The sequence below is a fragment of the Pseudophryne corroboree genome, chromosome 6 (assembly GCF_028390025.1).
Source record: "Pseudophryne corroboree isolate aPseCor3 chromosome 6, aPseCor3.hap2, whole genome shotgun sequence".
Taxonomy (NCBI): Eukaryota; Metazoa; Chordata; class Amphibia; order Anura; family Myobatrachidae; genus Pseudophryne; species Pseudophryne corroboree.
The window spans coordinates 120,048,279-120,073,927 of record NC_086449.1 but is presented as its reverse complement, the minus strand read 5'-3'; the positions used below and the strand labels follow the sequence as shown (position 1 = coordinate 120,073,927).

Genomic DNA, 25,649 nt, shown 5'->3' with positions numbered 1-25,649 from the left:
ACCAAATACGTACACAGGTAAGCAGGAACGAAGCACTGAGGCGGGCGCCCAGTATCCACTATGAACTAGGAGAAAGGGAATTATTGGTAGGTATTAAATTCCTATTTTCTCTTACGTCCTAGTGGATACTGGGGTCTTGTACTTTAGTACCATGAGGAAGTCCCAAAGCTCTCAAATGGGTGGGAGAGTGCCGAGACCCCTGCAAAAAAGGCCTGCCCAAACTGAAGGTCATCCTTGGCCAAGGTATCGAATCTATAGAATTTCACAAAAAAAGTGTTCGAACCAGACCAAGTAGCAGCTCGGCACAACTGTAGGGCCGACCTTGTCAAGTGGACCTGAATATACGTTAGCAAGGGCGACGTATTGGCCTGTTGAATGGTCAACCTGAGCCAACGAGCAATAGATTGCTTAGAAACAGGCCGACCAATCTTGGAGGCATCATAAAAGACAAACCGCGAGTCAGATTTCCGATGACTGGCCGTCCTTTTGACATAAATTTTCAGTGCCCTGACCACATCCAAGGTCTCAGGGCCAACGGAAGCGTCAGACAACACCGGAAACCACAACAGGCTTGTTCACATGAAAAGCTGACAGGACTTTAGGCAAAAATTGAGGACGGGTCCTCAGTTCTGCCGTGTCTTCATGAAAAATTAAATAAGGGCTCTTAGAGCATAAGGCCCCTAATTCCGAGACACGCCTGGCAGACGCCAAAGCCAATAACATCACAGTCTTCCAGGTGAGAAATTTCAACTTGACCCTATGTAAGGGTTGAAACCAGTCTGATTGGAGAAAGGACAGAACCACAAAATTTGGTCCCACAGAGCCATGGGAGGTACAAAGTGCGGTTGTAGATGAAGAACTCCTTTAGGAAAGTCTGTACTTCTGGCAACAGGGCAAGTTGTTTTGGAAGAAAATCGAGAGCGCTGAAATCTGGACTTTGATGGCGCCTAAACGTAGGCCCATATCCACCCCTGCTTGCAGGAAAAGTAGAAACGACCAAGTCTAAATTCCACGGGAGAAACCTTTCGACTTTCACACCAGGAAACATACTTTTTCCAGATACGATGATAATGCTTTGACGTCACCATCTTCCTGGCCTGGACCATGGCGGAAATAACCCTGGAGGGAAGACCCTTTCTTGCCAGAATCTCCCTCTCAACTTCCAAGCCATCAAACGTAGCCGCTGTAAGTCTGGACAGACGAACGGGCCTTGCTGAAGAAGATCTTCTTGGAGCGGCAGAGGCCAGGGATCCTCCATGGTCAGGAGATCAGAGTACCGCGCCCGTCGAGGCCAATTCGGGGCAATTAGAATTGCCTGAACGCTTTCCCTTCTTAACCTTTTTAGCACGCTTGGGATCAGCGACTGAGGAGGGAACAGGTATACAAACTGGTACATCAACGGTGTCGTCAGCGCGTCCACTAATACAGCCTGTGGATCCCTCGTTCTGGAACAGTAACGGCATAGCTTCTTGTTGAAATGAGAAGCCATCAGATCTATCTGTGGACAGCCCCACTGGTAAATTATCCGTTGAAACACCTGGGGATGTAGGCCCCATTCCCCTGGATGGAGGTCGTGTCTGCTGAGGAAATCTGCTTCCCAGTTGTCCACGCCTGGCGGAAATGGACTTTGCGTTGGCCTCCACCCAGAGGAGGATCTTTGACACCTCTCGCATCACGCTCTGCTTCTTGTTCCCCCTTGTCGGTTTATTTTGCCCATTTTGCCCAGTAAGCGGATGCAAAGATGTATAGACACCTTGCAAGGACTGAGGACCGAGCGGACCATAGCCTGGATAGCCAATGCCTTGTCCATCGGAAGAAACATTTTTTGAGACACTGTATCCAGTATCATTCCCAGGAACTGAAGACGTTGGGTCAGTTCCAGGTGAGATTTCCGAAAATTTAGGATCCACCCATGATCCGTAAGAAGGAGAGTTGTCAGATCGATGCAGTGCAGAAGACGCTCCCTGGACACAGCCTTTATGAGGAGATCGTCCAAGTAGGGGACTGTGTTGACTCCCATCATGCGCAGTTGCAGCATCATCTCCGCCATGACCTTTGTGAAGACCCTTGGAGCTGTGGATAATCCAAAGGGTAAGGCCTGAAACTGGAAATGGTCATCCAATATGGCAAACCTGAGGTAAGCCTGATGAGGAGGCTACATGGGAATGTGTAGGTAAGCATCCTTGACATCCAGAGACACCAGGAACTCCCCCTCCTCCAAAACGGACACCACCGCCCGCAGAGATTCCATCTTGAACTTGAACACACGCAGATACGGGTTTAGAGACTTCAGGTTCAAGATGGGGCGCACCGAACAGTCTGGTTTGGGAACGACAAAAAGACTGGAGTAAAAACCCCTGTTGCGTAACGGAGGAGGTACAGGAACCACCACCCCTGTCTGCAAAAGTTTTTGAATAGCCTCTTGCAAGGAAACTTTTGCTGCTGGTAAAGCTGGTAAGCCTGACTTGAAAAATCTGTGAGGAGGGAATGTTTGAAATTCCAGCCGGTATACTTGGGAAATGAGGTCCCTCACCCAAGGATCCCGGCAGGATGCCGCCCACATGTGAGGGAAGTATTGAAGGCGAGCAGCTATCTGAAATTCGCCTTCCTGCTGGGGCCAACCGTCACTCATAAGGCCTAGCGGCAGGGCATCCGGTGGTCTGGTCCAGGGAGGCAGCAGCTGCAGGTTTATGGGACTTACCACAAGATCCTCTGGGAATGGTGGAGACCCCTCGGCCCCTGCCTCTGAACCTTGCCACCCGAAAGGACTGCAAGGAGGGTCCGGTGTAAGAATGTCTAGCAGGTGGCGCAGCAGACGGCAGATAGGTAGACTTACCCGCTGTTGCTTGGGAGATCCATTTATTTAGTTTGTCTCCAAACAAAGCATCACCTGTAAAGGGAAGATTTTCTACACCCTTTTTGGAATCAGAGCTCTGCGCGCCGAAACAGCCATAGCAGTAGTGCGGCCATTAATCTTACACAATTCCTTAATAGCCTCATTCATAAAATTTGCAGCATCCTGTAGATGTTGCAGTAGAGTAACTACCTCATCTCGGGGCAAATTGTCCAAACTGTCGATAACGTTATCAGACCACTTGACTATTGCCATGAAATCCACCCACAAACAATGGGGCATTGTGCTGCGCCTGCTGCCATATACATTGCCTTGAGCGTGGTCTCAATATTAAGGGAAGTACACACGGAGAGATCCGTGTTTAAAATCTAAGCAATCTGACTAGATTGCTTAGATTTTAAGCACGGATCTGCCGTGTGTATGCCCCCCAGCGATAGCGATGCGCTATCGCCGGTGCTAGATTGAGCCTGCATGCAGGCTCAATCTAGCGGGTCGCTCACTTCACAGTTGTGTCCCCCCTCGCTCGTCCCGTCCCCCCTCGCTGTTTTAAGATTGCTCAGCACACATCTCCCCTGCCTGTACCCCCATTTGCGGTCAGCTGGCTCTTTTAGGGATATAGCCCCTGGTACCGGCAGCACCAATTTTTTTGACAGTCTGGATACAGACGTATCGACTGACAGGGTTTTTTCCCATACCTTCCTGTCCTCAGCCGGGAGGGGAAAAGTAGATAACAACCTCTGAGGAATTTTACATTTTTATCAGGGTTTAACCAAGCCTCCCTGGCCAGGGAGTTTAATTCTTTTGACACGGAAAAGTTGCTGAGCTCTTGGGTCTAACATTAAAGTATAACTCCTCATCTGGTTCCGCCTCCTGATCTGGTATGTGGAGAGCCTCTCTTACAGGAAAAATGAGAGCCCCCACCCCAGGGAACAGAGAGCTGTCCTCATCCATATCATCATTATCCACATCAGGCTGATCAGAATCAGAATCAGACTGGAGCACCTGTGGCAGTGAGCGTTTATGTGAAACCACTAGAGGGGGCTGAGAAGCCTTCTTAGCATCTGCTGCTTTAGCCACACAATCAATAGAGTGTATTAATACCTGCCTCTCTCTTTTAGCTGCAGCTAATTCCGAATTTACATTCTGAATCATGCTTTTAAAGCTATCTAATCAGTCAGGTGTCTGTGAGCTGGGTCCCTGTGTAGATAAGGAATATTGCTCACACATGAGGGACCGCGCTGAAGAGGGGGTAGAATTGCAAGCAGCACACATAACCTTGTCAATAGACATCATACCCAGAAGTAATACACCAATAGCCCACTGACCGGGATGCAGTCAACATCTCGCTGGACGGGATCCCGGCGGTCGAAATACCGACGCCGGAATCCCGACCGCCACAATCCCGACATATTCTCCCTCCGTGGGTGTCCACGACACCCATAGAGGGAGAATATAATAGTGTGCAGAGCGTAGCGAGGCACCGTGCCCGCAGCGTGGCGAGCGAAGCGAGCCCGCAAGGGGCTGCGTTCCGCTCGCCACCCCTGTCGGGATTGTGTGGTCGGGATTCCGGCGTCGGTATTTCGACCGCCGGGATCCCGTACAGCGGGATCCCGTACTGATCCCCACTGACCAACACTCCACACAGACCCTAGAGAGCCCCTGGAGTGACACTAGCACACAGAACACAGCAGCACAATGTGTTTAATTATGTGTATGATCTGATACTACCGCTGGCGTGCTCCCCCCTTTGCTATGACCCCCTGGTACCAGTTTACAATCCGTAGCAGCAGGAAATGGCGCCTTCCTGCCGCTGGTCCCGCTCCGGGAAGCCCCGCCTCTTGTAATGGTGTGCGGTCCCTAATACAGATTATACTGGCCACATAGAAAACAGGAAAGCATGCGTTGTTACAGTACACACAAAGCCTTTTAAGACAGTGAGCACTGTGGGACAATAGCCCTGAGTCAGCATGACCACGGCGGGCACCGCAGCTCCGGGCCCGTGACCACCGCATGACTTGCCGCCAAACTGCACCGAGGACCCGCTAACAGAGACCCCGGTGTAACATTCAACGCACCTTGTAACTTCGGCATCTGTTAGAGGGTGGCGGCAAGCTGCCAGCGTGGGCACACATACTAAAGATGTGTGATCAGCGCCTCAGGAGCTCAGTGTCCCGTCAGCTGGGATTATGAACCATTAACCCTCAGGAGGTTAGTTCGGTCCCCCCTCTAAGTCCCACGAAGCAGGTAGCCTGGTTGCCAACCAGAGCTACCTGAAAATAAACTAAAATAACAATTAAAAAAAAATCTCTGGAGCTCCAGAGAAATGCACCCGGCTCCTTGGGCACATTTTTCTAAGCTGAGTCTGGTAGTAGGGGCATGGAGGGGAGGAGCCAGCACACACATACTAAAAGTTTTAAAGTTTATGGTTGTCTGTTGGCTTGTTGCCTCACCGCTGTTGTATTGTTCTTCTCTCATGTTATGTCCATCTTCTCGGGCACAGTTTTCCTAGACTTGAGTCTGGTAGGAGGGGCATAGAGGGGAGGAGCCAGCACACCCATACACACACTAAAGGCTTTAAAGTGCCAGGCTCCAGTGGACCCGATCTATACCCCATGGTACTAATGTACAAGACCCCAGTATCCACTAGGACGTAAGAGAAATACAGTTTGTGACACCTACAACGTGCTTCCCATAGAACAACAAATCAGGAAGTGTCCAAGGGTTTTTATTTTACAAAGCACCCGGCGCTTCTGATTGCATTTATTAAAGATATTTAAAAAGGCAATGCTTTTACTAGCAAGACACAGCTAGTAAGAACATGGCCCTTTTAAATATCAGACACACACACTATCACTCAATTCCCCGAAAATAAACCCTCAAATGTCTGACATAAGTGCAGTAGGCAGAATGATTTTTAGTAGAATGTTATAACTTCCACCAAGGTAACTGGACAGGGACACTAACTCATTTGCTTAATATTTTAAATTGGTTATGTACTGTATTTGTTAGAGGGATGTCTGGCGCCTCCTGAAAGCCGTACTCCATTCCATTGATTTCTACAGACAGCAAAACGTATTTACAATAAGAACAGCAGCAGAAAGGAGTCCTAGAATCACAGACCTGCCAGCACTAGAACATGTAACCACCATTGTACTACCTCCTGAATCTGTTCCACTAAACTCTCCGTCTTCTCCAGACTGACATCCTTGAGGGCGGAGCGCAAAGCAGAGACCCCCATCTGGTACGCAGACACTACCTGTAATTGCAGACAAATATATTTAGTCATGGAAGTGGAATAATTGTCTAGTTTAAAAAATAAAATAATTGATGCTTCCTCCAAAATGGAAAGTGAAATAGAACCAATGATACAATTGCAGGGTTACGGTTTGCTTGCGGCATCAATTGCACCAGCGTACAGAAACAATGGCTGCTGTATGATTTATAGATCATTTTTTGGCTGTGGCAATAGGTCCCTTTTGAATCAGCCGTCACTCGTCATTGCCCATGCATCAAAAGTATTGTTACACAGAAATAGTAAGAGACGGACAAGTTTCCTTAGACTGTGCTAAGTGTATACTGATGTATTCATCCGTAGTGCCAATATCACAAGCCCTCACCTTACGGTCAGTCTCGGCCATTGATATTCTCTCCAGGGTGTTCTGCACAGTGTCCAGCTTGTTCTGCAGTTCAGTCATCCGTCGCTCCGATAGCTTCCTGCGTCGCAAACATCGCAGTGCCTTCCGAGTGAGAGAGATCAGAGACACAGAATGGACAGACAGAAATATTAGGGAGAAAATAAATTTAGTATAAAGCAAAAAAAAAAGAGGGATCCGGTCTCTAGGTCGACAGTAACTAGGTCGACACTATCTAGGTCGACCACTATTGGTCGACAGTAACTAGGTCGACAGGTCAAAAGGCCGACATGAGTTTTTCACAATTTTTATCTTTTTTTTTATTTTATTTTTAACCTTTTCATAATTAACGTTGACACAGTGCACTAATTGGGGTTCCCGGTCACTCTACGAAGAAAAAGACACCAAAAAACCCCATACAAAAAAAAAACCTCGTGTCGACCTTTTGACCTGTCGACCTAGACCCTGTCGACCTAGAGACCCCGTCGACCAATAGTGGACACTGTCGACCTAGTTACTATGTAACTTCCATACCACACCCAAAAAAAGACTGAGGGGTCTATTCATGAAGCAGTGATAAAAGTGGAGAAGTGAGCCTGTGGAGAAGTTGCCCATGGTAACCAATCACCTGCTCCATACAACTGTATCGTATGCAAAATATAAAATGTTACTTCAATGCGGATTGGTTGCCATGGGCAACTTCTCCACTGACTCACTTCTCACTGCTTCACGAATAGACCCCTTAAACAGCTGCAGCCCCTCATACATAATCTGTCCACATAAACACTGGCTCCATGCACTGTGAAGAAACAGACAAGCTACAATAGAGGAGACAGTTTACAAGACTATGTGGGTTCATAACTGCCTGTTACATGGGGTCAAGACAATCCCAAAAATGCTAGCTAGAACCACCTATCTAAAGCAATCTGCTAGGAGTTAACATTCCATCACACATATACCCACTGAAAACTAATAAATGGTAAAGAAACAGCTAAATAATAATTGTTGCTAATACAATCGTTCTCTTATACTAGGTGATTCATCGCGCCCTACGGGCGCACTTCACACCGTCGTGAGGGGCTACGCCCCCTTAAACTTGCACGCCCATGTGGCGTGCAATATTTGTGTTATATGGAGTATTACCTCCAATCATAATTGTGTGAGTGGTTAAATATTGCACAAACAAAGGGCATGCGATGGTTAAGGAGTCGTAACCCCTTGCAACGGAGTGAACAGCGCACGCAGGGCCTGATGAATCACCTAGTAGGTGCTGTGGTTGGGGAAGTGGCGGGTGCAAGGGAGACGTGGATGGGGGAGGGGGTCCAAGGGTGCCGCGGGTTGGGGAGGGGTGGTTGCGGGGGTGCGGCTGGTGGGGGAGTGGGTCTGGAGCCACCGGGGGTGGTGGAGCGGGTGCTGCGGATGGGGCCCGGAGGTACTGCGAGTGGGGGAGGGGCGGGTAATGCTTCCCCTGCTTCTCCTTCTGGAAGCAGCTAAGCTGCTGTCCTCCCTTTAGCAGTGGCTCTCCCGGAGACTCGCACAGCAGCCAATCATTATTGTTAGCGCCAGTGTCCCAACGTGCCGCATTACAGGGAAGAAGATGCACTCAAACTACAGCTCCCTGCAGGCCTTAGCGCCGGAATGCTTCGGCGCTAAGGGCTGCTGGGAGCTGTAGTTTATTTAGTGTGTCTACTGCCCTGTAATGCGGCGCGTTGGGACACCGGCGCTAACAATAGTGACTGGTTGGCAGAACGGACTGACTCGCTGAATCAATGTAAAAGGTGAGAGAGTGCTGTGCAGTGTCAGTGACACTGCACAGCACTGTCACTTTTTACATTGGTTCAGCGTCCAGACATTACCCTCCGCGATACCACCCACTCTGTTAATTTAGCCATCTCGGGGCTTCCAGGCCGGCAGCCCAGGTGCTGTGTTGCGGAGTCAGGGCCTCAGGGGATCTGGACACGGCTGTGGCAGGGAGGCATTTCTGTGACATCACGCACAGAGGAGGCTCCAGGGCTCAGAGAGTATGCCGCGCAGGGAGAGCTATGAAAGCCTTCCGCTGCGCCGCTTTCATACACATCTATGCCGGTGGCCGCAGCAGCTTTTGTTCCACCTGCGCCGCGGCTAGGGAGTGGGGATTGTTGATGCCGGAGGGGGCAGGCGGACTGGCAGCAGGACATAAGATGCTGCAGTAAAAGGTTTTTGCCCCCCTTATCTACAGCGCAGAGACTTGCTGCAGATGCAGTGGCATACCCTCCAACTGTACCTTTTTGGCAGGTACAGTACCTTTTTTTATGTTCTGTACCAATTTTTGGCTCTCCAAACTTCCATTGAAAGTATAGGAAAAGGGGCGAATTTGTACCGATTTTGTGTGTAAATTGTTGGAGGGTATGTTGCTGCAGATGCAGTGGGCCTATTTTGGGGTGTGGACCTGGAGCTGCAGCTCCATCAGCCCCATTGTTAATCCTGCTCTGGGAACACACAGCAGCCAAAGGACAGAGCCTCCCATTGGATATAACCTGTGCGGGAGGGCATTTCTCGCCCAATCAGCTGTGGACTGGGTGTGATAGACCTGCTGCTAACCCAATGAGAGCTCCTAGCCACACCAAGTGTTATCCACACAGTCAGAGAGTGACAGATCTGGGCTATTATATAGGAGATTGGGTGCCTGTGGTGCATGTTACTCACACAATGTATACATTCCCTAGTGTGTCTCCAACACCAGTTACTTGCTCTCTGCAAAGTTTACATACACCCCACTTGTTATATATCGTAATATACTGTAGCTGGAGAATAAAAATGACACAGGAATTCATAGGAAAATAGCACAGTCTAGGTATAGCTAAATCTCACCTGCTGCTTATTCCCAGCTCTGTTAAACTTTTTAGCCTCTTCCGTCAGTCTATAGACAGAGAATAATGAAAGAAGATTTGTCATATCAGCATAGTGAGTAAATCATGAATGGCAATGTGCCATTAGTACCACACACACACACACACACACACACACACACACACACACACACACACACACACACACACACACACACACACACACACACACACACACACACACACACACACACACACACACACACACACTGGGAAGACCGCCCTGCAGCTTTCCCTGATGTAGGCCACTACTTACACGAGCCATTGATTTATGCAGAATGTCATGCAACAATACTAATCCAATGTGATCATTGACAGCCAATAGACTGAAAGGGCTCTCTCTGCTCTTTGACAACACAGGAATTCTCTTGGGAGCACAGTGAGCATGCTCCATGGGATGGTCCACAACATGGCTGCCATCATGCAGGCATGCCAACATAGAAGAAACAATATGGCTGCAACACATACTAAAGACAAGATGGGGCAGATGTACTAAGCCTTGGGTAGTGATAAAATGGAGAGAAAGTGCCAGCCAACCAGCTCCTGTCATGTTACAGGCTATGTCTGAAAAATGACAGCTAGAAGATGATTGGTTGGTACTTGATCTATCTCCACATTCTCTCCCTCTCCAAGGCTTAGTACATCTGCCCCATTGGATATCTAACAGACAATATGTAATGCAGTTGCTGTCTAGGAGTCTATAATGGTCAGAAAGGATAGTTCTTCTCGTGTGTGCATCAGAGGAAAGTGTTTTATTGTAATCAATTATATAATGCTACCAACTACATAGCACTGACCAAAGAATATATGTCATTCACATCAGTCCATGCCCCACTGGATCTTAGAGTCTACATTTCCTGAAAGTCAGCATATGGAGGGGGATGGCCAGGCCGCAGACATGTGCACTACTTGGCATATGTGTCAATAGCTGCATCTACTGTAGGTCCATACAACCAATGCAGGTGCAATTAGGGACATCTTTCACCTAACAGTGGATACAATGTGAAGTAGCTGTGACTAGCACCACTCACCTGTCTGATTCCTCGCACACACTCTGTACTTTCTCCGATAGCAGCTTCTCACTCTTCCGTAACTCATAGACGCCCAGATCAGTATCTCCGATGGGAGTCACATGAGCAGTTCCTCCCTGTATAAACTTCACAAGCTGTGAGGTCAGAGAATAAGCGGTATCAGAACAGGAATGGCGGTATAGCAGAGAGAAGGGACATCGGGGGAAACTAGTAGAACGCCAGATTTATTACCACGTCAAATATCCAGGTGCAGTCAGTATGGGAAAAGAGACTGTAATCTGAAGTTAGTTTCCTCTTTGCATTAGAAAAAGTGCACGCATTTCCTACACGCTGCAGGAAGCCATTTGTGGGTGGTGCTAATATTCTTTTTGGTACTTACCAATAAATCCCGTTTTCGGAAGCCATAGGGGACACTGATGTGATGATGGTGGCTTACAGGGAACTGGCACTTTAAATAATCTAAGAAGTGAAACAGGCTCCTCCCCCTCTATCCCCCATCATCCCTCAGTTATGAATTTGCAGAGAAGAGACGGGAACAAGAGAACAGAAACTATACAAGGGAAGAGAGCATATAACAAACACAACAGAACAACAAGGAAGGCAAGAGAACAGCGACGGGCGGGCGCCCATTGTCCCCTATGGCTTCCAAAATGGGGATTTATCGTTAAGTACCAAAATCCTCCTTTTTCTGTCAGCCACTAGGGGACACTGGTACAACTTCAAGACTGTGGGGACGTCCCAAAGTCCCCCCGCCCTGGGCGGGAGATCGCTGAGGACCTTGCAAAACTAGACTGCCAAACTGTGAAGATGAAGCCACAAATGTATCAAACTTGTAGAATTTAGCAAATGTGTGAATACTGGACCAAGTGGCTGCACAACAGAGTTAAGACGTGGTAGCCCCCCTACTAGCGGCCCACAAAGACCCAACTGAATGCGTAGAGTGGGCAGCAATGGACACTGGCGGTCGCCTAGACTGGTGGAGATAGGCCTGACGAACAGTCAACTTAATCCAGCGGGCCAGGGTGTGCTTAGTAGCAAGCCACCTGTGACGAGGGACATCATAAAGCATCAGACTTCCTGAAAGGCGCAGTCTGCTCTACGTAAATCTTCAAGGGTCTCACTACATCCAGAGAAGAAGGTGTCCCAGAATAGCCTTGCAAAGATGGAACCACAATAGGCTGATTGATGTGAAAAGCCGACACGACCTTGGGAAGGAAAGAAGCACGTGTTCTCAACTCCGCCCGATCAAGATGAAAAATCAAAGCGGGGTGGGGTCAACAAGACTATGCACTTAATTCAGAAACCCTCCGGGCTGAAGCTATGGCTAGTAGAAAAGCAGTCTTCCAAGTAAGATATCGAAGGTCAGCTTCTTCCAAAGGTTCAAAACAGGTTGACTGTAGAAATTCCAGCACCAGATTTAAATCCCAGGGAGCTGTAGGTGGAACAAATGGAGGTTATACCCGTAGAACCCCTTGTAGAAAGGTTTGCATATCCGCCAGGAGTGAAAGGCGTGTCTAAAAAAACAAAACAAACAAAAAAAAAAAAACGATAAAAGCAGATACCTGAATCTTCAGGAATCCTAGACGAAGTTCAGAATGCAAACCTGTTTGAAGAAACAAACCGTGAGAGACGAAAAGAATCTGATGGAAATCCTCTTCGATCACACCAAGCTATATAGGATCGTCAGATGCGATGGTAATGGGTTGCCGTAACCCGTTTTCGTGCCTGCAACATTGTGGGGATCACACATTCCGGAATTCCTTTTCTTTTCAGGATGTCTGCCTCAATAGCCATTCTGTTCAACGTAGCCGTGGTAAATCTGGAGGCACGAAAGGCCCTTGTTGGAGTAGATCCAGACGTAGAGGAAGAGGTCAAGGATCGTTCGCTAGAAGAAAGCACAGGTCTGAATACAAAGCACTCCGAGGCCAATCTGGTGCCATCAGGATCACCGTGATTGACTCCCATTTGATTCTCTTGAGAATTTGAGACAATAGAGGGAACGGAGGAAACACGTAAACTAGGTCGTACGGCCAAGGCACGTCCAGAGAGTCTACAGCTTCCGCATGAGGATCCCGAGATCTGGAGTTGTATCTTGGAAGCTGATGATTGAGACGGGATGTCATGAGATCCACGTCTGGACATCCCCAGCGTTGTATCAGATCGTTGAACAGCTCCGGGTGAAGTGCCCATTTCCCCGGTGGTAGATCCTGACGGCTTAGGTAGTCTGCTTCCCAATTGTCCACTCCTGGAATGAATACCGCCGAGAGAATTACTGCGTTGCGTTTTGCCCATTGGAGAATACGTGATACCTCTCGCATTGCCTGGGGACTGTGAGTTCTGCCTTGTTTGTTTACGTACGCTACAGAAGTCACGTTGTCCGACTGAACTTTTACTGCCTTGGATCGAAGAATGTGGGCGGCTTGTACCAGCGCATTGTAGATCACTCCCAGTTCCAAAACATTTATTAGCAACAGCGTTTCATGTGGAGACCAGTGGCCCTGAAGATGGGAGTCCAACACAACTGCGCCCCATGCCCTGAGGCTGGCATCCGTCGTGAGGAGCGTCCAGTCCCACACACTGAACCACCTTCCCGCAGTGAGATTGTGCAGCTGGAGCCACCAAAGAAGTGAAAGTCGTGTCTCCGGAGTTAGACGAACTAACTGCAGAAAGTGTAGATGCGACCCCGACCATTGATGTAACAGGACCAGCTGGAAAGGACATGAATGAAAACGTCCGAACTCCAGAGTTTCGAAAGCAGCTACCATCTTCCCAAGCAGACGAATGCATAAATGGACTGATACCCGTCGTGGCTTGAGAACAGCCCGGACCAGTTTCTGTATATTCAGAGCTTTTTCTTGTGGCAGAAAAACTCTGTACATTGGGGTCCAGGATCACACCGTGAAACTGGAGACACTGACGGCTGAAGGTTGGATTTCCAAAAACTGATTATCCATCCATGTTCTACCAACACATTGTATGTTAATAGAGCATGCTCCAGGAGAATGAGATCGGATGGAGCCTTGAGGAGGAGGTCGTCTAGGTATGGTATTATTGTGATTCCCAATGATCTGAGGTGAGCAATCACCGCCATGACCTGAACAGAAAATGAGCTTGTTGAATCGCGAACCTGAAAAACGCTTGGTGAGGTTCCCATATCGGAATGTGGAGATATACATCCTTGATGTCTAGAGATATCATGAATTCCTTGGGTTCCAGGCTCGAAATCGTTGAGTTGAGCAACTCCATCTTGAACCGGTAATAAGACAGAACCTGATTTAATGATTTCAGGTTCAGGATTGGTCTTGCCGTACCGTCTGGTTTTGGAACTACGAAAAGGCTGGAATAGTAACCCTTTTTCCGTTGACTCAGTGGTACCAGCATTACCACAGCTGATTCTACTAAGGTCCGTATTGCACCTTGAAGGGCTAAACGTTTGTCCAGAAGGATGTGAAGACTTGTCGTAAAATATTTCTTTGGCGGTAAAACTTCGAAATCTAACTTGTACCCTTGTGAGATGATTTTGCGAATCCACGCATTATCGGATATTTTGAACCAGGTATCCTGAAAATTTCGAAGCCGCGCTCCCACCGTACCTGGGCCCTGGTGGGAAGGGAGACCGTCATGCCACGGTCTTTTCTGTGGCTTTGGGTCTTGATGACGAGTAGCATCTGGTTGCTTGTCGCAACATCTACCTCACAAGGGTGTAGCTCTTCCGCGTCCTCTTAAAGGTTGAGTGGAACGAAAGGATCAATAGGAGGTTCCAGTATAAGAGCGTTTAGATGGTGGTAGAAGGGTCGGTAGGAAGGTAGCTTTACCACGCGTATCTTGTAGAAATAACGTGTCTAGTTCTTTTCCAAAAAGAATGTCACCTGTAAACGGAAGTGCTTCCGCCGCTCTTTTTGACTCCGTGTCTAATTGACATGACCTCCGCCAAAGGGCTCTTCTGGCTGCAATAGTTGCTGCTGAGATCCTCGAGTTAACTTGTCCGATATCTCTAGCCGCTTCTCCTAAGTATGTAGCGGATTCTTTAATGTGTTCCACTAGGATAACTACGTCTTCTAACGGAACCCCCTCTTGTAAATCTTTAATCAACTTAGTGGCCCAATGCTCCACTGCCTTGTTCACCCAGGAACTCACCAAGGTTGGTCTAAGTGCAACCCCAGTGGCCGAATAGATGGACTTCAACATGGTGTCCAACTTCCTGTCAGAAGGGTCTTTCAAAGAAGTTGCTCCCAGAACAGGTAATGCCGTTTTCTTTGACAACCTGGAAAGATAGTAATCCACTCGAAGTGACTTCTCCCATTTATCCGTCATAGCCGATGGAAACGTATAAATACTAAGGAATCTTTTGGGCATCTGAAATCGCTTGTCCGGGTTTTTCCAAGCCTCCGTCAGCTGATCATCCAGCTTCTTTGAAAAAGGATACGTGACCGAAGATTTGTGTTTTCTACCAAATAACGCAGTATCTGGCGACTCCGGTGTTGTAGTCTCGGAAATGTTCAAAACTTGTCTTATAGCTAAAATAAGAAGTTCAACCCCATGAGAAGGTTCTGGTAGAACTTCGTCATCTGCGTCTGTAATTTCGCCCAACTCACGATAGTCATCCTCAGCTTCGTCTTGAGAGAGAAGTTCTTCTCCGGATTCATCGGACTGAAGAATTAGGGGAACTGGACGTTTCTTAGCCTTGGACACTTTCTGTGGCTGTTTACTGGACGAGTCCAAGCGTTTTGCGAGACCCTCTACTGACCTGGCTAATCCTGACACCCCAGGTGGTTCTGTAGCAATAGAAGGTACATCACTTTGAGGAATCTCTCTAACCATCTCACGAGTCTTCCGTAAAGCAGCCACCTCAGTATGTAATTGTGAGATGGTTCCAGTTAGCACTACCGCCCAGGGGGGAAAATTAGTATCTTGGGACAGGTTAACTAACGTAACCTCCAAAGCACATGCCTCACACAGGGAGGAATCGTCCGTGTGAGCTTTTTTGTTACACTTCACACATGCAAACAATTTTTGTGACGCCTTATTCGCTGGTCCCATGCCTGCCATTTTAGAGACACATACAATTTTCCACCAGCACTCTCAATAATAGAGAGAGAGAGAGAGAGAGAGAGAGAGAGAGAGAGAGAGGAGAAAGTCAGAAGGATAGAGGGGAGTTATTTGACTGACTCCCCTATTCTAAATCCCCTCAGCCACCAGCCTGTAGTTTCTGGCAGTCTGTAGCAATGTGCACCTGTCTCTGCTCTACAGTGCAGATTCCTGAGGAGAAAGAAACAATTGTTGCCATTAATGAGCTGTCTAGCTGAGGAAGGAGTTTGACTGACAGGTTAAAAACCCGCCAACTCTGCCCCCATCCCCTATGCAGAGGCACCCATCTCACCAGGTCCCCACCATTTTGAGTGGGTGCCTCAATTAAACAATAAGCTCATGTCATCCTCCCCCTCTATAAATCAGACATTAACCTTACTGTACTGGAGTGCTGGCCTATCTCTCCAGTTCCAGATTAAGTTTGTGTTTAATGCTGATAACACTGCTGCGCTGTGTAATGTCAGCACGGCAGTGCAGGGAGATAGCTACTACATACATGATACCGGCGCTGCGCGGGATGCGGCCGCTCCACAATGTACAGAGGAACCACTCATTCCCCCCACGCTGCTGCGCCGTGTCGCAGACCAGACACAGCGGGGAGAGGAGGACAAACTAGAAGCGGGTGCCGCACTCTTCCCCCACACTGCCGCGCTGTTTACTGTTAGAACAGCAGTGCAGGAAGACCCCAATGCAGTCGATGGAGAGATAGCTGGGAGCAGGCGCGCACTATTTCCCCACGCTGCCGCGCTAGGTTTGTCAGCGCGGCAGTGCAGTGGGAGTCCCACCACTATCGCGGCCAGTGTGACCGGGTAGAGGAGGGGATGGAGGCCAGCCGCTGTGCCTACAAGGAGGCTCACTCACCAAACCGGAGCCTCAGTATAAGACTGTGTTGGAAGGAACAGTGCTTCTCTGGTTAAGTACTGCTCTCCTGTGCAGCTTGCTGCTGGTGTGCGACCCGGACCCCACTTCTCTGGATAAGTGGCAAAGGGTTCCTGAGGCTAAGGGATCAAAGGGGTTGATTCAATCCTCCGACAGTTGAATAGCGCCGGGAATTAGTTCCTGGTGCTATTCAATACAGTGCCAAGTGACATTCAATTGTCGGGAGTTCTTCTCTCACCTCCGGGGGATGCGAGAGGAAATCCGACAAAAGTGCCGGCGCGAGGCTGATTCTGTCGGGAATCAGCCTTGTGCCGGGGAGTTAAGTCGGAGAATGCCCGTTCTCCCGACACATCAACCTGTTAAGTCCGGGAGAATGTGCACTCGCCAACTTAACATGAGCTGAATTGAATAGCGATGGGAGCTAATTCCCGGCGCTATTCAACTGTCAGAGAATTGAATCGACCCCAAAGTCCCAAGAAAGAAGACTTTTTTCTTTTTTTTTTAAATAAAAGTAAAGTAATATAACTCAGCAGTGACTGGCTCCCTTGCCACACATATTCAAAACTGAGGGATGAAGGGGGATAGAGGGGGAGGAGCCTGTTTAACTTCTTAGATTATTTAAAGTGCCAGCACCCTGTAAAGCCACCATCATCACCCCACAGTCTTGAAGTTGTGCCAGTGTTCCCTAGTGGCTGACAGAAAAACAATCTATTCACCACCATGTAGTATCTGAGAGGAAAGTCACACCTCAGTGATGACACTGGATACACTGATTTGTCATGGACAGTGGATGATCACAATATAAAATGGCTGCATCCACTGAGTGTAGAGGACAGGGGCACTATAACCTCACACACCAGATGAAGTGCGGAAAAAATAAGAATTTACTTACCGATAATTCTATTTCTCGTAGTCCGTAGTGGATGCTGGGGACTCCGTCAGGACCATGGGGAATAGCGGCTCCGCAGGAGACAGGGCACAAAAAGTAAAAGCTTTAGGATCAGGTGGTGTGCACTGGCTCCTCCCCCTATGACCCTCCTCCAAGCCTCAGTTAGGATACTGTGACCGGACGAGCGTACACAATAAGGAAGGATTTTGAATCCCGGGTAAGACTCATACCAGCCACACCAATCACACTGTACAACCTGTGATCTGAACCCAGTTAACAGCATGATAACAGCGGAGCCTCTGAAAAGATGGCTCACAACAATAATAACCCGATTTTTGTAACAATAACTATGTACAAGTATTGCAGACAATCCGCACTTGGGATGGGCGCCCAGCATCCACTACGGACTACGAGAAATAGAATTATCGGTAAGTAAATTCTTATTTTCTCTGACGTCCTAAGTGGATGCTGGGGACTCCGTCAGGACCATGGGGATTATACCAAAGCTCCCAAACGGGCGGGAGAGTGCGGATGACTCTGCAGCACCGAATGAGAGAACTCCAGGTCCTCCTCAGCCAGGGTATCAAATTTGTAGAATTTTTCAAACGTGTTTGCCCCTGACCAAGTAGCAGCTCGGCAAAGTTGTAAAGCCGAGACCCCTCGGGCAGCCGCCCAAGATGAGCCCACCTTCCTTGTGGAATGGGCATTTACATATTTTGGCTGTGGCAGGCCTGCCACAGAATGTGCAAGCTGAATTGTACTACACATCCAACTAGCAATCGTCTGCTTAGAAGCAAGAGCACCCAGTTTGTTGGGTGCATACAGGATAACAGCAAGTCAGTTTTCCTGACTCCAGCCGTCCTGGAAACCTATATTTTCAGGGCCCTGACAACATCTAGCAACTTGGAGTCCTCCAAGTCCCTAGTAGCCGCAGGTACCACAATAAGCTGGTTCAGGTGAAACGCTGACACCACCTTAGGGAGAAACTGGGGACGAGTCCGCAGCTCTGCCCTGTCCGAATGGACAATCAGATATGGGCTTTTGTGAGACAAAGCCGCCAATTCTGACACTCGCCTGGCCGAGGCCAGGGCCAACAGCATGGTCACTTTCCATGTGAGATATTTCAAATCCACAGATTTGAGCGGTTTAAACCAATGTGATTTGAGGAATCCCAGAACTACGTTGAGATCCCACAGTGCCACTGGAGGCACAAAAGGGGGTTGTATATGCAGTACTCCCTTGACAAACTTCTGGACTTCAGGAACTGAAGCCAATTCTTTCTGGAAGAAAATCGACAGGACCGAAATTTGAACCTTAATGGACCCCAATTTGAGGCCCATAGACACTCCTGTTTGTAGGAAATGCAGGAATCGACCGAGTTGAAATTCCTCCGTGGGGGCCTTCCTGGCCTCACACCATGCAACATATTTTCGCCAAATGCGGTGATAATGTTGTGCGGTCACCTCCTTCCTGGCTCTGACCAGGGTAGGGATGACCTCTTCCGGAATGCCTTTTTCCCTTAGGATCCGGCGTTCAACCGCCATGCCGTCAAACGCAGCCGCGGTAAGTCTTGGAACAGACATGATCCTTGCTGAAGCAAGTCCCTTCTTAGTATCTCTTGAAGTTCCGGGTACCAAGTCCTTCTTGGCCAATCCGGAGCCACGAGTATAGTTCTTACTCCTCTCCGTCTTATAATTCTCAGTACCTTGGGTATGAGAGGCAGAGGAGGGAACACATACACCGACTGGTACACCCACGGTGTTACCAGAGCGTCCCAGCTATTGCCTGAGGGTCTCTTGACCTGGCGCAATACCTGTCCAGTTTTTTGTTCAGACGGGACGCCATCATGTCCACCTTTGGTCTTTCCCAACGGTTCACAATCATGTGGAAGACTTCCAGATAAAGTCCCCACTCTCCCGGGTGGAGGTCGTTCCTGCTGAGGAAGTCTGCTTCCCAGTTGTCCACTCCCAGAATGAACACCGCTGACAGTGTTATCACATGATTTTTCGCCCAGCGAAGAATCCTTGCTGCCATTGCCCTCCTGCTTCTTGTGCCGCCCTGTCTGTTTACGTGGGCGACTGCCGTGATGTTGTCCGACTGGATCAGCACCGGTTGACTTTGAAGCAGAGGTCTTCCTAGGCTCAGAGCATTGTAAATTGCCCTTAGCTCCAGTATATTTATGTGGAGAGAAGTCTCCAGACTTGACCACACTCCTTGGAAATTTCTTCCCTGTGTGACTGCTCCCCAGCCTCTCAGGCTGGCATCCGTGGTCACCAGAACCCAGTCCTGAATGCCGAATGTGCTGCCCTCTAGTAGATGAGCACTCTGCAGCCACCACAGAAGAGACACCCTTGTCCTTGGAGACAGGATTATCCGCTGATGCATCTGAAGATGCGATCCGGACCATTCGTCCAGCAGATCCCACTGAAAAATTCTTGCGTGAAATCTGCCGAATGGAATCGCTTCGTAAGAAGCCACCATTTTTCCCAGGACTCTTGTGCATTGATGCACTGACACTTGGCCTGGTTTTAGGAGGTTTCTGACTAGCTCGGATAACTCCCTGGCTTTCTCCTCCGGGAGAAACACCTTTTTTCTGGACTGTGTCCAGAATCATCCCTAGGAACAGCAGACGTGTCGTCGGAAACAGCTGCGATTTTGGAATATTTAGAATCCACCCGTGCTGTCGTAGAACTACTTGAGATAGTGCTACTCCGACCTCCAACTGTTCTCTGGACCTTGCCCTTATCAGGAGATCGTCCAAGTAAGGGATAAATAAGACGCCCTTTCTTTGAAGAAGGATCATCATTTCGGCCATTACCTTGGTAAAGACCCGGGGTGCCGTGGACAATCCAAACGGCAGCGTCTGAAACTGATAGTGACAGTTCTGTACCACGAACCTGAGGTACCCTTGGTGAGAAGGGCAATTTGGGACATGGAGGTAAGCATCCTTGATGTCCAGGGACACCATATAGTCCCCTTCTTCCTGGTTCTCTATCACTGCTCTGAGTGACTCCATCTTGATTTGAACCTTTGTATGTAAGTGTTCAAAGATTTCAGATTTAGAATAGGTCTCACCGAGCCGTCTGGCTTCAGTACCACAATATAGTGTGGAATAATACCCCTTTCCTTGTTGTAGGAGGGGTACTTTGATTATCACCTGCTGGGAATACAGCTTGTGAATTGTTTCCAATACTGCCTCCCTGTCGGAGGGAGACGTTGGTAAAGCAGACTTCAGGAACCTGCGAGGGGGAGACGTCTCGAATTTCCAATCTGTACCCCTGGGATACTACTTGTAGGATCCAGGGGTCCACTTGCGAGTGAGCCCACTGCGCGCTGAAACTCTTGAGACGACCCCCCACCGCACCTGAGTCCGCTTGTACGGCCCCAGCGTCATGCTGAGGACTTGGCAGAAGCGGTGGAGGGCTTCTGTTCCTGGGAAGGGGCTGCCTGCTGCAGTCTTCTTCCCTTTCCTCTATCCCTGGGCAGATATGACTGGCCTTTTTCCCGCTTGCCCTTATGGGGACGAAAGGACTGAGGCTGAAAAGACGGTGTCTTTTTCTTTATACGGCAATACTTCCATGTGCCGTTTGGAATCTGCATCACCTGACCACTGTCGTGTCCATAAACATCTTCTGGCAGATATGGACATCGCACTTACTCTTGATGCCAGAGTGCAAATATCCCTCTGTGCATCTCGCATATATAGAAATGCATCCTTTAAATGCTCTATAGTCAATAAAATACTGTCCCTGTCAAGGGTATCAATATTTTCAGTCAGGGAATCCGACCAAGCCACCCCAGCGCTGCACATCCAGGCTGAGGCGATCGCTGGTCGCAGTATAACACCAGTATGTGTGTATATACTTTTTAGGATATTTTCCAGCCTCCTATCAGCTGGCTCCTTGAGGGCGGCCGTATCTGGAGACGGTAACGCCACTTGTTTTGATAAGCGTGTGAGCGCCTTATCCACCCTAAGGGGTGTTTCCCAACGCGCCCTAACTTCTGGCGGGAAAGGGTATAACGCCAATAATTTTCTATCGGGGGAAACCCACGCATCATCACACACTTCATTTAATTTATCTGATTCAGGAAAAACTACAGGTAGTTTTTTCACACCCCACATAATACCCTTTTTTGTGGTACTTGTAGTATCAGAAATATGTAACACCTCCTTCATTGCCCTTAACATGTAACGTGTGGCCCTAATGGAAAATACGTTTGTTTCTTCACCGTCGACACTGGAGTCAGTGTCCGTGTCTGTGTCTGTGTCGACCGACTGAGGTAAATGGGCGTTTTAAAGCCCCTGACGGTGTTTGAGACGCCTGGACAGGTACTAATTGGTTTGCCGGTCGTCTCATGTCGTCAACCGACCTTGCAGCGTGTTGACATTATCACGTAATTCCCTAAATAAGCCATCCATTCCGGTGTCGACTCCCTAGAGAGTGACATCACCATTACAGGCAATTGCTCCGCCTCCTCACCAACATCGTCCTCATACATGTCGACACAAACGTACCGACACACAGCACACACACAGGGAATGCTCTGATAGAGGACAGGACCCCACTAGCCCTTTGGGGAGACAGAGGGAGAGTTTGCCAGCACACACCAAAACGCTATAATTATACAGGGACAACCTTATATAAGTGTTTTCCCTTATAGCATCTTAATATATAATAATATCGCCAAATAAGTGCCCCCCCCTCTCTGTTTTAACCCTGTTTCTGTAGTGCAGTGCAGGGGAGAGCCTGGGAGCCTTCCTAGCAGCGGAGCTGTGTAGGAAAATGGCGCTGTGTGCTGAGGAGAATAGGCCCCGCCCCCTTTTCGGCGGGCTTCTTCTCCCGTTTTTCTGACAACCTGGCAGGGGTTAAATACATCCATATAGCCCCAGAGGCTATATGTGATGTATTTTTAGCCAGAATAGGTACTTTCATTGCTGCCCAGGGCGCCCCCCCCAGCGCCCTGCACCCTCAGTGACTGTTGGTGTGAAGTGTGCTGAGAGCAATGGCGCACAGCTGCAGTGCTGTGCGCTACCTCATGAAGACTGAGAAGTCTTCAGCCGCCGATTTCTGGACCTCTTCTCTCTTCAGCATCTGCAAGGGGGTCGGCGGCGCGGCTCCGGTGACCCATCCAGGCTGTACCTGTGATCGTCCCTCTGGAGCTAGTGTCCAGTAGCCTAAGAAGCCAATCCATCCTGCACGCAGGTGAGTTCACTTCTTCTCCCCTAAGTCCCTCGTTGCAGTGAGCCTGTTGCCAGCAGGACTCACTGAAAATAAAAAACCTAACAAAACTTTTACTCTAAGCAGCTCTTTAGGAGAGCCACCTAGATTGCACCCTTCTCGGCCGGGCACAAAAACCTAACTGAGGCTTGGAGGAGGGTCATAGGGGGAGGAGCCAGTGCACACCACCTGATCCTAAAGCTTTTACTTTTTGTGCCCTGTCTCCTGCGGAGCCGCTATTCCCCATGGTCCTGACGGAGTCCCCAGCATCCACTTAGGACGTCCGAGAAATAAATGTCCTTAATCATACATTAATAAATTAAATGGTACATCCAGAGTAACATTTAAACAAAGCAAAGATCATTTTGGACAATAAGAGTGAAGATAGAAATAAAACATCCTCTTTTGTAGAAATGCGTAGGAAGTGCTCCGTGAACTGACTCCATTGTATGTTAACTTAGCATTGTGGCAACATTCTGTAACTTTATATTTGGGACTTACTGTTTGGGATAATTCAAATCCCTTAACATTTTAGTAACATCTGGACTTCTAAGCCTATCAAGTGCTAGGAAGAAGATCTAACTCCATGGCGCAAGCCTGCACTATACTGAGGGGTACACCACATACAGATAATTAGATTCCACTCTTTATCTTTGTGCATATGTGAGATCACCCACAGGGTCAAAGAAAGACCATAATAGACCAACAGATAAGCGGATAGATTGACCCATTATTATTTGGTACGCAGAATAATTTATGTGTGACTTGTGTTTACCTTGTGTATACAGTATCAAGCTACAGCACTTTTCTCCTATCTACTACGTATTCACTCATTGGAGAGTCTACACTAATCCAGCTCTTTTAGTCAACGAGAAGACTCTACAAACCGTTAAACCTGCTTTCTATAACACTTTGGTATCATCTGAACAAAGCTGTAACTGGGATGTAGGTCTTTATGGCATGTATGATATGTAAAGAGTGTAGTCTCCTAAGGATGTGGTGGAGGGGGGCAATTCAGTGGAAGGCAGATGTCATCTTGTGTAAAAAGGGAAATGGTGACAGTATCATTGTGTCCTGGTGATAGGAAAGAGGGCAATTCCAGCTTGGATACGCTTATGGCAGAGACGATGGCTACAGCGAAGGCAACCTGCCATGTCAGTGGCTCTAGAAGAATGCCATGTAGGGCTGTAAACAGGTCATACTATGAGTATCTGAGCAGCAGATTCAGGTCCCCAGGGTTACACCAAGTTGCCAGATCAGCAATACCCTGAAGTAATATGCAGAGAAGAGAAAGGGAAGCAACATAACATTACAAAAGGACTTCAAGCATCAAGACTTGGAACTTCAAAGTGTCACGGGTCAGGCCCAAGAGGGAGATTTATCAAAGCTGTGAGATAAAGTACCAACCAATCAGCTTCTGTCATTTTATAGGCTGTGTTTGAAAAATGACAGTTCGTAGCTGATTGGATGGTACTCTCTCGCTCTCTCTCTCTCTGCATAAGCAACTGAATAAACTACAGAAGGCCTGGGTGGGAGGAGAGTCTGGGTAGGCAGGGTTCCTGTTTGCATCATGGCAGGTTTGACTTCCCAGTGTTCGCAAAAACGCGCTACAGTGCGTATTTTAAACGATTTTGAGGCCTGGTGACTCACTTTTTCAAAATGGGAGGGTCCTTGGGGACACACTCCACCTGGATTGGCTACAGGTTTAATAAATGATGTCTCCCTTGCCCAGCTGCAGAGAGGACTATAGAAGTGGAGGAGGAGCAGCCGGGCAAGGGAGACATCATTCATTAAACCTGTAGCCAATCGCACTGGAGCACATCCCCGGGACTCCCATCCATTCTGAAAAAGTACATATTCCGCCAGCAGGGTGCCGCGCTCAAGAGTTAATATTCTGCCTCCATCCGCCTACCCATTAGTCCCTCCCATGGCAAGCAGCAGCGTATGCCAGAGCTGCTGGTGGAATCCCCATACCCAGTGAAGTAAGTACCATGGGCCGCATCCCCCGCACCAGCCACACTGCAAGTTCCACAATAGAAACAGCCCCTCTCCGGTGGATAGCGGTGCGCAAGGAAGCAATGGACTCCGCGTGGCAGCAACTGGAGGGGCTGGCGGAGTCCCTTCTCCAGCAATACAGGGGCTCGGCCCAGAGAGACTGCGCAGAGGGACCCACCACTGGATAAAATCTGCTGTGCCCCAGTTGTGGGGGGTTCTTTTTGTGACCCGGTGACCGCGGGCATACATAGCATGAGTTGAGAGCCGAGCAGGTGCTGCTGGGTGTCCCAGGGGGACATGGGCAGCTCTCCCCACCAGACATATGTACTGTTCCTACAGCTGGTGGATTGGTGTGTGCCCGGGAGCCAGGGCTAGCAGTACCAGGACAACACTGAGCTGCTGAACACGGGTAACTCACAGTCCGGGGACCATAACCTGCATGTTACTGCCCACGCAGACATTGTGTGACACACTGTACCTGTGTGTGTATGTATGTGACACCTTGTATGCACCCAGTGTATAACACCCTGCACTGTATGTGTGACACTCCGTCCCCCCTCTACAGTCCCATGTGTGACACAATGCACCCCCCTTCCCCTGTGTGTGACACCCTGTACCCCTCTGTGTATGTGACATTTTGTACCCCCCCCAGTGTATGACACCCTGCACTGTACCCCCTACCCGTGTGTGTAATCCCTAGCCCTGTATGTTTACCCCTACCGCTGTGTGTATGACAGTGCACACCCCCTACCCATGTGTAGGTGTGGCACTCTGTACTCTCCTACACTCCTAAATGTGACACAGTGTACACCCCCTTCCCCTATGCCTGACACCCTGCATCCATTACCCGTGTGTGTGATACACTGTACCCCTGTGTGTGTGGTGTATAATATATATATATATATCACCCGTGTCCCCCTCCTAATGTATGACACCCTGCCCCCCCCCCCTCTACCACTGTGTGTATAACACCCTGTACCCACTGCCTGTGTGTATGACAGTGTATACTCCTACCCCTGTGTGACACCCTGTACCCCCTATCCTAACCCTGTAATCCCAGTTTGTGTGTGTGTGTGTGTGTGTGTGTGTGTGTGTGTGTGTGTGTGTGTGTGTGTGTATATATATATATATATATATATGTCACCCACTATCTCCCCTCTCTGTAGAAAGGGGG

At 48.8% G+C, this 25,649-nt stretch overlaps 1 protein-coding gene across 2 annotated transcripts in view; it reads right to left on the bottom strand.

Annotated features, from left to right (window-relative positions):
* The window catches only part of CHMP7 (charged multivesicular body protein 7), an 83,728-nt gene that overhangs the window by 32,192 nt on the left and 25,887 nt on the right, over positions 1-25,649 (bottom strand). For both annotated transcript variants that reach the window (XM_063931770.1, XM_063931769.1), the window contains 4 exons: positions 10,406-10,539; positions 9,337-9,385; positions 6,472-6,591; positions 6,012-6,110 (listed from right to left, as the gene is read on the bottom strand). In XM_063931770.1, the coding sequence (XP_063787840.1) occupies positions 6,012-6,110; positions 6,472-6,591; positions 9,337-9,385; positions 10,406-10,539 (402 nt within the window). The remainder of the gene's footprint in view (positions 1-6,011; positions 6,111-6,471; positions 6,592-9,336; positions 9,386-10,405; positions 10,540-25,649) is intronic.